The sequence below is a fragment of the Carassius auratus genome, unplaced genomic scaffold (genome assembly GCF_003368295.1).
Source record: "Carassius auratus strain Wakin unplaced genomic scaffold, ASM336829v1 scaf_tig00033307, whole genome shotgun sequence".
Taxonomy (NCBI): domain Eukaryota; kingdom Metazoa; phylum Chordata; class Actinopteri; order Cypriniformes; family Cyprinidae; genus Carassius; species Carassius auratus.
Window position 1 is genome coordinate 156,618 of NW_020526069.1, and position 15,176 is coordinate 171,793.

The 15,176-nt window shown below is 35.4% G+C and overlaps 1 protein-coding gene across 1 annotated transcript in view; it reads left to right on the forward strand.

Moving 5' to 3' along the window:
• The window catches only part of LOC113081176 (coiled-coil domain-containing protein 120-like), a 49,587-nt gene extending 42,381 nt beyond the window's left edge, over window positions 1-7,206 (forward strand). Inside the window, 8 exon segments of the mRNA XM_026253235.1 lie at window positions 172-288; window positions 384-507; window positions 1,372-1,428; window positions 1,990-2,131; window positions 3,562-3,663; window positions 4,378-5,147; window positions 5,150-5,411; window positions 6,446-7,206. Of these exon segments, the coding sequence (XP_026109020.1) occupies window positions 172-288; window positions 384-507; window positions 1,372-1,428; window positions 1,990-2,131; window positions 3,562-3,663; window positions 4,378-5,147; window positions 5,150-5,411; window positions 6,446-6,551 (1,680 nt within the window). The 3' untranslated portion in view covers window positions 6,552-7,206.
• The last annotated feature ends 7,970 nt before the right edge of the window (window positions 7,207-15,176 follow it).

Sequence of the window (15,176 nt, forward strand, 5' to 3'; positions counted from 1 at the left end):
GAAGAAATTAAGATTGAATAAAGAATATGAAACTATTTATAAAAAACTAGTACAAGAAAGCTTGACATGACCGACTTTGTATTTCACCATGGTGTCCCTGCCCAACCACACAGCGGTGAGATTTTAAGGAAAAATATACTTGTTCATGTTTGCTCCTCATGAATTTTTCAGGAATTAACAGGAGAAGTTCCTCAAGAATATCCTCTGGAAAGCGGAGAGAAAGTCCCTCATGTGCGGCGGAGGGCTGGTCTGTCTCGCAGCGGGTCCAAACACAACACCAAAAATGAGGTGTGTGCATTTGAGATGAGATGGGTGGCCACTATTTGATATGGAATACGTGATAGATAAAATCATAATGCTGCTCAATGTTTGTGCTGGCTTAGGAAGAGGACGTCTCTCAACGCAAGACAAAGAAAACTCTGTTCAGCGGCGCCCTCCGCAGACACGTCGATTCTGAACAGCATCCTCCACACAGCAAACGCACGGTTCATAGAGGATGCCACACAGGTGAGCCTCAAGATTAGAAAGATGAACTAAACACAATCTCATGGCCAAAATGTGTGTTTGGGAATATTTTAATTATGTATACAGTATACTCTACCATTCAGAAGTTTGGGGTTTAGGAGAGATTTGAATGTTTTTGAAAGAAGGCTGCATGTAAAAACAAATATAGTGAATTTTTTTAAAATGATAAGTATGTTCTTATTTGAATATATTTTGAATTGTAAGTTATTTCTGTGGTATAAAGCTGTATTTTCAGCATCATTACTCCAGTCTTCTGTGTCACATGGTCCTTCAGAAATCATTCTAATGTGCTGAATTGCTGCTCAAGAAAACATTTCTTATTATTATCAATGTTGAAATTTATGAAATTGAAAAATAACAAAATTAAAAAAGAAAATATAAAAATAAAAACTCGTTCAGATGTTAACAAAAAGTATAAACTATATCTGATACCAAAATAACACTGGACAAACTATAGATTTTAATAACTATAATCTTTAATAAAAAAAAATTTATTCAAATATCTTTAAATAATAACAGTTATATTTTACAAAAGTTAAAATCCTGAATAAGTATTTCCAGAATTGTATATAGAAATTATTTACAAATTAATCCTGAATAAAATCATGAATAAATATTTCCGGAATTGTATGACTATTATTATAAATAAATAAATTCTTTACAAATGAATTATGAATAAACATCCTTTTCAAAAGTATTACTTTTAGATTTCCTGCAGGAAGATCTAGTGGACTTTTTTTGTATGTCTAACACATAAAATGACATGAACAATGTTACAAAATAACAACAATATAGCTTTATCCGTTATCAGCAGCATGGAGCCATGTCTTCTGTTTATGTCTTCAGATAACACAGTGAAGACCGAGAGCAGCTCCACGTTTGTTTCAACCAATCAGGACACTGGTGAGTTATGGGACGGATCATTGTGTTACATGGGCATGGGCAGTTGTGGCCTAATGGTTAAAGAGTTGGACTTGTCCTTAGTTCCTGAGGATGTTGCATTATAACAATGAATTCTGCTGTAAATGATAACTACCTTCTTTTAAAAGCACTTGTTTATGTTCAATGTCCCCAACCTCTATTTAGACACTTAAGACAAATTTAAAAATGCTAAAAAGTCAAACGAAGTAATATACAGTAGCACAAATATTGCTTGTGCAGCATTTGAGCACAGACCACACTGGCTACATTTTGTTATTTAATACAATGAAATTATACAAAACTTTTTTTAATATTATATACTGTTCAAATGTTAATCCATTTATTCATAAAGAACACATACAATATTACTGTTTTTGATCAAATAAATGTGGCTTTGGTGTGTATAAGAAGCCTCTTTTAAAAACTTTACCAACCCTGAACCTCTGAACTGTAGTAGTTTCCTTTAAAAGTGTATCTCTGTGAAGTAGAAAGCATGCCTCTGTCTGAACCTCAGAAGTCTCTCTCTTTCTCTCTCTCCATCAGAAGATGCCTCTGACGGTCTGTCAGCCTCACAGCCCCGGCTGGTCTCGGGGAGCCCAGACAACAGGTTTTCTCGAAAACTCTCCCCAGTGGAGATCTATTACGAGATCAAAACACGCCGCAACTCTGTGGCCAGCTCAGCCAGGTACACACTCAGCACAATTTGCTTTGTTGTTGCAAGGAACAGCTGTTTTTCCACTTAAAGTTGAATCAGCATTAATCAGCATTAATTAGCTGGCCTGGAATCACCTCATTGAGATGAAAACCAGTTTAAATGGTTTGTAATTAAAACCTGATTCTAGAATAAAGGCTTTGTACCACTCAATTATATTTAGGCAGTAAAGGAATAGTTCACTCAAAAATGAATTTTTTTCCCCTCAGGCCATCTAACATGTAGATGAGTTTTGTTTTTTATCAAAACAGATTTTGAGAAATTTAGCACTACATCACTTGCTCACCAATGGATCCCCTGCAGTAAATGGGTGCCGTCCAAACAGCTGATAAAAACATCACAATAATCCAGAAGTAATGACTCCTAAAAATAACTTCTAAACTCAATCAGCTGTAGCTAATCAACTTCTCAATGGCACACAAAGCCATTTCACTTTGTGTCTTCATTTCAGGCTGCAAAGCAACAAAATGTTATTGAATTGCTTGATTATTTTAAAGGGGGTGATTCACTGTAGATGAGTTTGAGTAAATATTTTTAGTAAATAAATTTTTTAATTGTTGTAAGGTATAAGTAAATATTAGCAACTGTAACCAGCTGTGAATATACTGTAATCATAATGTAGAATATATTTTTATTCAAATATTATTGTTTAAAGTGCCCCTATTATGGGTAATGAAAGGTTCATATTTTGGTTTTCAATATCCCCAACAACATTGTGACACACATGCAAGCTCAAAAAACACTTTCGTTGTCTAATAATATGTGTTTATTTCTACCTATGTGCTTGACAACTCCCAAATGATAGATAGATATTTATAGATAAATTTTTCCAAACCCATCCTTTACGTGACGCTAATCTGCGGTGATTGGTCTGATTGGTCCCATTTTCATTTTATCATGAGCCTGTAATGCCTTTTAAATCAAGAGTTTGTGAGCACAGTGCTGCCTCGTGTACAGCATTACCGGGGAAAACGCTATTTTACCGTACCAAAAGCGGCAACTAGTGGCCAATAATGAATTTGTATTTTCATTCAGACAAACGCGAAAAGGCAGTATCCTAATGTTTCATGTTTATGCCAACATTGAACAACTTGGGATTTGTTTTAAAAACGACGCGCTTCAATGTTTCAGAGTCAAATCTTTTTGAGAGACAGTGACTTTACACACGGTGCACTTTCGGATTTAAAACTTGCCAGGATGTTTTCATTCCCTTAGAGCTTTGTTATACATCGCATGGAAGGTAATTTTCAAAAATCCATAATGGGGCACTCTAAACACTCAAAATAATAAGGCAGCAACATTATTTGGCCATCAGTTTTATACAATGGTCCTTGACACCATTTCACAACAGTCCAGGTTTATTAACTGTGTGCTAGAAGACTAAACGTAGAATTTTTTGCCAGCCCGAGTCACTCTCTTCCAAGGAGTGTGTCGAATCTGGAAGGTAGAAGTGTCCCGGCAACTCCACTTCTGTCCCGCAATGGAATAACAGGAGTGCACATCAGGTTACAAATGCGCAAAACACACATACACAAATATTTGTTACAACACTGTACACATCATCTTGAATGCTGACTACGATCAGTACCATGTGGACACTTGGCTAATGGTTAATATGATAGTTTAAATCCCTGAATTGATAATGGCTATTATATTGTGAAATAGTTTTATAATTTAAAATAATTGTTTTCTATTGTCATATATTTTAAAATGTAATTTATGTGATGGGATGGCAAAGCACAGCATTCATTAAAAATTTAAATTTCAAACATTTTAACATTAACATTATAAACAGCCATTTATTATTAACATTATAAATTAAAACGGTAACTTAATTTACTGTCACTTTTGATAAATTGAATGCATCCTTGCTGAATAAAAGTATTAGTTTCTTTCAAAAATAAACATTTGACTGATTCCAAACCTTTGAACACTAGTGTATATAATTCTCATGTAAATTAAATGTGCTTGTTTAGCACTTTTGTTTTTTGCAATAAATATCTACAAAAACCCAGTATGCAATGACAACAACATTACGACTAAAAATACATAAAATGTATAAATGTCTTTATTTTCACTTTTGATCAGTTGCATTCTTGCTGGATTAAAAAATAAAAATAAGAAATATTAATTAATTAAATATTAAAATTAAATATGAATTAATATTTAATAAAAAAAAAGGTAGTGTGTGTATTGTAATGTCTTGTTTATTTGTGTAGGTCAGAATCCTCTAGCGGCTCTGCTGCTGTGAAGCAGTGGTCAGACAATCCCGAGGCGTCCCATCAGGTGCCTCTGCAGTCTCAGGAGGGGTCGTCCTCAGGGTCCTATGAGCAAGGGCACAGACGTAGCAATAGCTCTGAGACATTACTCGACCGGCACGGCTCCACAGCGGAGGACGGAGGTCAAAGGTCAGGCATGCCTGTACGGAACGGCCCATATAAGAGCTCGGAAGCCATCATGGACTCGACTTTAAAACAGGCGCAGCGTAGCAGTCCCGAGCGGCAGGTAAACGGGCACACTGAACTGGCACACGTTCGCTCGGCCGCAGGAGGTCGGGGAATGAACGGAGGTTACAGTGAGATCCTCATGGATTATGTGTGGGGCAAGCAGCAGAAGATGCAAGCTCAGCAACAGCAAAGACTGCAGGTGCAAAGTAATGCAAAAACCCTGCCGTGGGCCGATGGTCCCAATGCTCCACCGCCTCCTTACAGGAACGGCTTTGCCCAGTCTCAGCAGCTTATCCTAGGCAACGGCCCTCCGGCCTACAGTCCTCTAATGCTGAGAGGGAAGCCCGGCGAGCCACGGAGGGTCAAAGTGTCACGCACCAAATCCTGCGGCCCGATCGTTCCCTTACAGCAGCACCAGCAAGAGTCCATCCTGCTCACTGCCTACACCGAAAACAACACCTCCAATGCAACACATAACCAGCAGATCGACCACCCCCACAGGCCACCTCATTACCCTCTCGACTCCTCCGCGCCCACGACCCCGAAGACCCCACACGCAGCCTGCACAAGGCCCTGGCACTGGAGGGTTTGAGAGACTGGTATCTGCGGAATGCGTTGGGACAGACGGCCAGCGGAGGAAAGGGCAAAGAGGGGACGCAGACCCAGCGCAGGCGTACCACGTCCTCTCTGCACAACTCACACCCCAATCCACCGCTCAAACACCAGCCACAGTCCTTCCAAACAGACACGTCCTGTCCACACATCCCCCAGTCAGCCACATTTCATGGACTCCCTCTACACGGCAGGTAATTGCAGACTGAATAAAAACATCATTTTACATCAGTTTCAGTAAAATATTAAATTACTAAATAAATGTAATGTAATGCATTATACAGTATATATAAAAATGAATGCATTAGGTATTATACATACTAATGCATTTCACATTTTAAGTTGTACAAATAAATTTATTGAATGAATTTTCATTACAATGTTTTGAATGAATAATAATAATAATATATTTTGAATGACCAATAGTATGTTTCTAAATTAATCTTTTATTTATTTTATATAGAAATTGTATTTTTTAAATTGAATAAAAAACTATTTGAATACATTTTTAAATCTAATTTAATCCTTTGATGACTTCAGTTCTCAGTGTCATGCTATGCTTGAAGAAGAAATAACAGTGAACAATAATATATTTCTAAGTGAGCATAAGAGAAATATTTTAAATATTTTATATTTATTATATATACTACCATTCAAAAGTATGTGGTTGGTAATATTTTTGCAAAAAGTATTTTTATGCTTACTAAGGTTGCATTTATTTGATCACACATATAGTAAAACATTGTAAAATATATGCCGTGTTGTGAGATATTATTATTTAACAAAACTGCTTTCTGTTTGAATACATTATAAAATGTAATTTATTTCTGTGACATCAGGGTCACATGATCCTTCAGAAATCATTAAAAAACATTTATTATTATCATTTTAAAAAACAGTTGAGCTTGTGATAACTGTCATACAATTATCCTGGATTATTTGATGAATAGAATGTTCAAACAGCAATTATTTATTTCTTCTTATTATTATTGTTTTTACAAAAATATAGTCTTTGCTGTCACTTTTGATCAATTTAATGCATCTTTGCTGAATAATAATATATATTAAAAAAAAATAATAATTATATATATATATATATATATATATATATATATATATATATATATATATATATATATATATATATATATATATATATGGAGTTCCTTTTCTTAGATATTACCTATCATAACTGATTTTGTCACCTCTTCTTTCTTATCACGTACAGGTCGAAGGAGCTTTCTTTGTACCAAGATACCATTTCATCTAAAATGCAGGACATGACACTTAAAGAGAGCAGTAATGACAGACCCACGCCAGGCACGCTGGTCTGACGCACAAACAAAAAAGACACCCAGACACAAAGAGACTACAGCAAACACCAGCTTACATGTGTATGGAATGGCAGACTGAGAGAATGCATGATGGACTATTAAAGAGACCTTTTGATTCCTTTCAGTGGTTATAGAATTAAATAATTCTGACGGAAATCAATCGAATCAATGTTATACTAACATATGCTAAGATACCCTTGACATGGGACAAATACTCATACTCAAGACTCTTTTCAGCATGAAATCAAGCTGTCTTCAAGTTTCAGATCATCTCTGGGTTCCTGCAGACTTCTTATGTAGTTTCCCTTTTAATCAGCAAAAGTAGTTGCAAGCTCTGGCAAAAGAGACAATATGTCAGCACATTCCTATCAGGGAACAATGTGAGTTCATTCTGTCACTATTTCCTTGATACGGATTTGTCACAAAGTATATACAAAGAGTTCTTGTTGTTCATGAGAATCCATGAGACCTTCCATAAGTCATACTAGATATTTAAGGCCCTTTGAAAAAACAAATCAGGATCTTCTCAATGTTATATGGAAATATTTCTATGCAAATTACAATCAAGAAGACTGTGTTTAGACAAAATTAATAATTTGAGTTTTGGTCTTGTCATTCTGAGTAGCAATTTAAAAATATGTAGGAGAAAAAAAAAGCCAAATCTTAAAACTCTGGTGTACTGTTTCAGAGTCAGGGACTCACAGTATTTCATGAAATGTATAATTAAGTTAGTATCTTTATGACTAATCATAATGTGGAGGAGTATAAGTCTGCTTCTTCAGGACGATGACTTTAAGAATGGCACAGCTCCAACAACATCTTTATCTGTATCACTCATATTTATGATGGTTTCTATCTCCTCAGGCTGTAATCGTAGACCAGTATTAATATCCACAATTACAGAGAAAACAGAGACATTCACAGGTAGAATAAAGGATAACTGACATTTGATGTATTTTAAAATAGCATTTTTTAATGAAAATTAAACCAGAATGAAAGATTGAATCTCAAGAATTCTGTCAAAAATAAATGTAACTCCTAAATCACAAGAGAAATTGTCTTTTAAAACAATTGTTTTAGGTCTATATTAAGATTAGGATTATATATATATATATATATATATATATATATATATATATATTAAAAAAGGTTTGCATTATGACATTTTCATGACAAGAATTATCATTCTCATTACTGTAAAAGAAGAAAATAATCATATTATTTATGGATTTAAGGATCATCATAGTTCTTTTTTTTGCTGGATTTATGCTGATTTAAAAGAATCCTTTCTGGACAGGATGAAATGTAATTACTGTAATACAAATATAATGTGCATGATCACTAAAAATAATGAAAAATATAAAGACACTCAAAAGCAAAACAACCGGATGCGTTAAGATAATGAGAATTGAGAGGGAAAGGCGCTTAGTTGTCATGAAAATAATGCCACAATGCAAAATAATAATAATAATAGGTTTTTAAAAAAATATCTAAGGAGAAGATTATTTTAAAAATACTGAGAAAAAATATAATCTTGTTTTTATTTAGATTTTGGGGTTGAAATATCACTCTTACATGTTTCCTCTTTCTAAAACCATCAGGAATTTTTAGAGATGAGCTCTAGGGGGAGCCCCATGATCTGTTTTGAGGGGGTTCTGGATCCATTCACGTCAGCAGCATCCACTGTAGATGCCTGCACAGCGTCCTGCCAGGTGCAGTGCTTGTCTCAAGAAGCACCAGATTCTTGTGTATAGCGCCTTAATTGCAATTGTTCATTGTTCTTCCTATCAGTTTCACTGCAGATGTCAATATTTACTGTATCTCTCAAAAATTAGATTGCATGAAATGAAAAGGATTAATTAACCAAATCAGGACTTTGCCAAGACTAGTAATTTTCCAGCACCCTCCTTTAGAATTTATTTGAATTGTGATACTCACAATGAGGTGTTGCCTACTAATGATGCCAACTTTTGACCATTGTGCCTAGCAAATGTGGCGGAAGATTTGTAGAGACAAGGACTTATCACTATGTGTAGTTCTCACAGCCAGTCTAAATAAAGAATTAGGCTTCTGCTTATTAAACTACAGATCTTATTCTCTCTTTATGACTGAAAAAATACAAAAAACGAACAAAACAGGCATTTTGGATTGCTGGCTAATCCACTCTAAATTATAGATATAGTCTGCTATGTTGAGTGTTCGTGCTCCCTTCTGAAAAAAACCACCAGTGCATGTGGCTATCTGTTTGTCTTTATTTCTTCTCTGTTGTTCTTTGATTTTTATTTGGCTCATTGTGTTATCATTATGTAGGCATCTTGATGTAGGTCTAGAAAAGCTTCTACATCTCAAATGCCTTCACCACAAATATATCTGTAGAATATAACTTACTGAAGCAATCCAAACTTTCTCAGATACTTTGTCAGCAAATGCTGCCGTGCTTGTCTCTCAGGACTACACTGAAAGCTGCTTTAATATGATCTGTTCATTTGAATCCAACACCATCGATGCATGGAAGTTTCACTAATAGAAATACAATTATTTCTTTCCTTCATCTTTTTTTAATAAACACAGACTTTAACACAAGAGACCTGTGAGAATACATTATTGTTGCCGGATGTTTATGATGCTTATAAAACCTTGCTGAGGACATTTAGGTAATCTAAATCAAATGTTTTGAAAGATCATCTTACACTTATGTGAATTATGATTATTTCTGTTGAGAACATAAAGATCTAAAGGATGATGGATATGAAGGATAACAGCCTTTTATTTTTGATGAAAGACTTAATAACTGTTGAAAACCTAATGAAGTTTGTTATATCTGTCTTCATCATGGTACCAAATGCTAATACTGATGTTCCCTACATGTTGTGGACACTATTTCCCCAGTTACCATTTCAAAATTCCTTTTCAAAAACTCTTTGATATTTCCTGCTAATCTTTTATCACTTTTGGAAGAAACCTTTCCAACTGTATATAGGCTAATTTGCTGTTTTCTCTTTGGTTTTCAACATTTTATATCTCTATTGGAAATAAAAATCCAAGACTGTACAAAGTGTCTTTTTAATAAAGTGTTTTTGGTCATACAGTATGTAGTCATCTGTGTTATTTATCATGGCCATGTACTGACTGAATGACTGAGAGGCCTTGAACTGAGAAATTGAAAAAAAGCAAAAACCAGCCTAAGCTGGTTGGCTGGTCTTAGCTGGTTTAAGCTTGAAAGTAGCTGGTTTTAGCTGGTTTCCAAGTCTGACCAGCTAAAGAAGTGGCTAAAACACATTTTTTCTCACCAGAGTTACGTTTCAATGCTTTTTGGATAACTTAAACTTGTAGCTATTACCAGTTGAGTAAGTAGGCTATTACCATAATTTCCTGATATTGTACTACAAGGGTGTATTTTGACAAGTGGTTTGGTTTTGGCATAATGGGGACCTAATTTAATTGTTTGATCAAAATAATTGCTTGTTGCAATTTAGTCGCTGGATAATGTATTATGTAATATCACATTAATAGATGTTTTTTTTTCTGAATAATTCCCAGATTTGGTGATATTATGGTGTAGGCCTACTTTGGTGTAATATTTGTCCTGCAGTCATGCCCAAGCTGTTTAAACTAAACTGAATTATAGACCGATATAATACAACGTATCTTGCCACGCTATGAACTCCCGGACAGACTCAAATGATTCGCGAAATGATTCGAAAATGATTCGCGATGCCCAAACTGACTCAAATGATTCGCGATCCCGCTACGAACTCCCGAACTGATTCAAATGATTCGCGATCCCCAAACTGACTCAAACGATTCGCGAAATGATTCGCGATCCCCAAACTGACGCAAATGATTCGCGAAATGTTTCGCGATCCCCAAACTGACTCAAATGATTCGCGAAATGATTCGCGAAGTCCAAACTGACTCAAATGATTCGCGAACCCGCTACAAACTCCCGAACAGATTTAAATGATTCGCGATCCCCAAATTGACTCAAATGATTCGCGAAATGATTCGCGAAGTCCAAACTGACTCAAATGATTCACGAACCAGCTACAAACTCCCAGACAGACTCAAATGTTTCGCGATTCCCAAACTGACTAAAATGATTGGCGAAATGATTCGCGATCCCCAAACTGACTCAAATGATTCACGAAATTATTCGCAAATGATTCGCGATGCCCAAACTGACTCAAATGATTCGCGAAATGATTCGCGATCCCCAAACTGACGCAAATGATTCGCAAATGATTCGCGATCCCCAAACTGACGCAAATGATTCGCGAAATCATTCGCAAATGATTCGCGATGCCCAAACTGACTCAAATGATTCGCGAAATGATTCGCGATCCCCAAACTGACGCAAATGATTCGCGAAATGATTCGCAAATGATTCGCGATCCCCAAACTGACGCAAATGATTCGCGAAATCATTCGCAAATGATTCGCGATGCCCAAACTGACTCAAATGATTCGCGATCCCGCTACGAACTCCCGAACTGACTCAAATGATTCGTGATCCCGAATCGAACTCCCAAACTGACTCAAATGATTCGAGAAACCACTCCGAACTCCCGAACTGACTCTAATGATTCGTCATCCCAATGTTTCAAATGAATCGTGATGCCCATACTGACTCAAATGATTCGCGATCCCGCTACGAACTCCCGAATTGTTTCAAATGATTCGCGATCCCCATACTGACTCAAATGATTCGCGAAATGATTCGCGATCCCCAAACTGACTCAAATGATTCGCGATTCCGCTACGAACTCCCGAATTGATTCAAATGATTCGCGATCCCCATACTGACTCAAATGATTCGCGAAATGATTCGCGATCCCCAAACTGACTCAAATGATTCGCGATCCCGCTACGAACTCCCGAATTGATTCAAATGATTCGCGATCCCCATACTGACTCAAATGATTCGCGATCCCCAAACTGACTCAAATGATTCGCGATCCCGCTACGAACTCCCGAATTGATTCAAATGATTCGCGATCCCCATACTGACTCAAATGATTCGCGAAATGATTCACGATCCCCAAACTGACTCAAATGATTCGCGATCCCGCTACGAACTCCCGAACTGATTCAAATGATTCGCGATCCCCAGACTGACTCAAATGATTCGCGAACCCGCTCCGAACTGACTCAAATGATTTGTGATCCCTTATCGAACTCCCAAACTGACTCAAATGATTAGTGAACCCGCTATACCATGAAAACTGTCCAGCAGAGTTGCTCACTGAATACATTTCAATCTGCTTCTCACACAATGCTATTTTATAGCTTCAAAAGATTTGAAAAATAAAACAAATTTTGTGGTGCTTTTTTATTTTTTAAACAAATTTAACTAATGTAATATTGTCTTACACAACATATGTAATTATATTATTATCTATTTTTATATTAATTCAATTGGCTTGTTTGCTGAGGATTGGTAGAGCACTTTTTTTGTACAGAATAATTCATTGAAAATAGTGTTAAACAATCACGAATTGCATTTCCAGTTTGAATCACTTCTTTTGATCTTATTGCACTGACAATATAAAAGTGAATTATTTAATTTTGTAAATATATATACTAGGGTTCAAAAGTTTGGGGTTAGTAAGATTTTTGTTTTTGAAAGAAATTAAGATTTTATTTAGGAATCATGCATTAAATTGATCAAGTGACAGTAAAGACAGTTATGATGTTACAGAAGATTTATATTCCAAATATTTTTTTTTTCTTTTGACCTTCCTATTTATCAAAGAATCTAAAAAAAAATTGCAAATATTTCATAAAAATATTAAACAGTATGACCTTTTTGAAAATTCAGCATTGCATCACAGGAATAAATTCAATTTTGAAATATATTCAAATTAAAATATGTTATTTTAAATTGTCATAATATTTCACTATATCGCACCTTTTTATTGTATTTTAAAACCCTTGCTTTATCCTTGTTTGTGTTCTGTGGATACTGTAGATTTGGAGGTGAGGGTGAGTATCCCTTTATAACAGGTGTTAGGGTTAGGATCATTTTGTCCATGTGTCCCAATGACAAAACAAATATTCCTGCTGAACAAACAGCACCCATGCCTGCAATGGGAAATGTTCCTGAACTTCACAGTCATATGGCCAGAGAAAGTGTTCATAGAGAGAGGTCATGTGATGTGTCTGAATACAAAGAAAGCCCTGGAATTGGGGCAAAAGTCTGTATTCACCTGTCTGACCTGAGGTTCACACTCACACACATTGCACTTAACTCATTTTCTTAACCTTCATGATTATTTTAATATTCTCTGATTTGATGCTTAAAAATATATATTTCCTATTAGTAAAAAAAAGTTGATTTGACAGGTTATTATTTGAAACGAATCTGTGTGTGAGCTTGCTTGTTCCTCAGTTTGATGTTATCTTGTTGCTTGTGTATCTGTGTGTATGCGTGTCTGCGTGTGTGTTTGGCGTGCATGCGTCTGTGCCCTGCGCAGATCAAGATGTTGCAGCTGTTGGGATGGTAAATCTGAAAATGTCTACAGTATGAATCCAATATGCATTATGTAAATGTAGCAAACCTAAACATTGTGTATCCAACTACCAAATACACAATTTCCTGCCTCCAGTCTAGTTGTTTTAGTCAAGAGCTGTTAAAGCTGTTAAAGGGTTTTCATGTGTGTAAATGACTAAAAAGTACTCTGTCATCTCACAGGTCATGGAGCTGGCTGGCTATACAGCTGGTGTCTATGAGACGTTTGAAGTGTTTGAGGATGTGCGTATCTATGACTGGAAAAGTGTATAATATACAGCTTAAGAAAGTATCTTTACTTTGCACAGTATACCAATTTTCGGTAACACTTCGGTCCAATTCACACTAATACTAGTTGCTTATTAGCATGTCTTTTTATTAACATAATAGCTGTTTATTAATGCTTATAAAGTACATATAATGCATGACATCCATGATCCTACCCAATACCCTAAACTTACAACTACCTTATAAACTATTAATAAGCAGCAAATAAGGAGTTAATTGAGGCAAAAGTCATAGTTAATGGTTAGTTAATAGTGAGAATTGCACCTTAAAATAAAGTGTAAACCCAATTTTCTATATGCAAGTACTGTAATATGCAGGTGGCTCAGATTTGATTAAATGTATCCTATACAGTCAGTACATACTGCATGGAATTCTGTATCCCATAATGCAATGCGCTCAACTTCATCTTCCATTTCCAGTGTGACAAATAAACTAGAAGCAATTTAAACTGTGAATTTCACCAAAATTGGTTTAAAATTTTCAATGCAATTACAGGACGCCATTTGCTGAACTGTCATGTAACAACATTATAGCATTTTACTGTTTAAACAGTAACAGGCGCATCATTTATTAAAGTACACAACCCATCAAAAGCTTGGGGTCAGCAAGATTTTTTATTTTTTAAGAAATATTCAGCAAGAACATTGTTTAAAAGTGACAGTAAATACAAAATCTTACAGATTCCAATCTTTTGAACAGAAGTAAATTGTAAGTACATACTGAACAGTACATAGTAATCAGTACTTTTATATACTACAGTATACTGACCATTTACATTACGTAATTGTCTTGTCATGTTTGTGTGTTTGCTCAGGTAACGTGACTGATGTGGAACAGGGCATCAAATGTGAAAACCTGCCCATAATAACCCCTACAGTCTGAACATTCAGGTAAATTCCCATCTTAAACCCTTCTTGAGTCATTTTAATTCATAATCTATTTTTTGCCAGTGCAAAATTGGTATGCGGATGTAGTAGGCATTGCATACATGGTACATCCAATTAAAACTGCTCTCCATTTTCCATCTAAGGAGACTATATATTAAATAATTTCTATCTCTATGCTGCAATATCTCGTGCTCATGCAGAGTAAATGAGTCAGTGGTCTGATGCAACATGCTGTTCCTTGCATGATTTATGTGCCTGTGAAGTGTGAATATGTCAGTGAGGTTGTTATCTGTTTCTCTAGCATAGGTCTGTGAGTACTTCTATGATAATACAGCATTGCTAATCGGTGCCTGACCTTTGAAAATTTAAAGTGGATTTAGTTGAAGATATATTATGAGACCTATATGTAGAGAATTTCTATTTAGGTATTTTGCTCTTTCACTCTTATGGTGTCAATTTTTGCTTGCATCACCTGTTATATTACATGAGCTTATCTTTATGGACTTTTAATTAGGTTTCCCCACCTATGATGCTGGTTGAGAGACATAGTCTGTGCAATCAAAAACATGTTGGCAGGACTTGAAACAGTAAAACTTTAAAACTAGCAAGATAAGTGCAGCATTATTAGCATAATTAGAATTCTAAAATATATGATTGAAATATACTATATTAAATCTTTATATACTTTAAAGTAGAATATAATTTCTAATATAGATTCATTATTTACAATCAAATAACTAAGTGATCTTAGATTTATAATAATCTAGATTGCTCAATATTAGAATGTGGGTATACAAAACAATGTCTGCACACCTGTTGTAAATCCAGGGCAATTTTAGAAAACTCCTGTATGTATCAGTACGCAGCTTACACCCAATTATTTTAGTATGAGACCCATCGTTTGTCTTTCTTACTATTTCAGTGAGAATTATTTCATGGAAC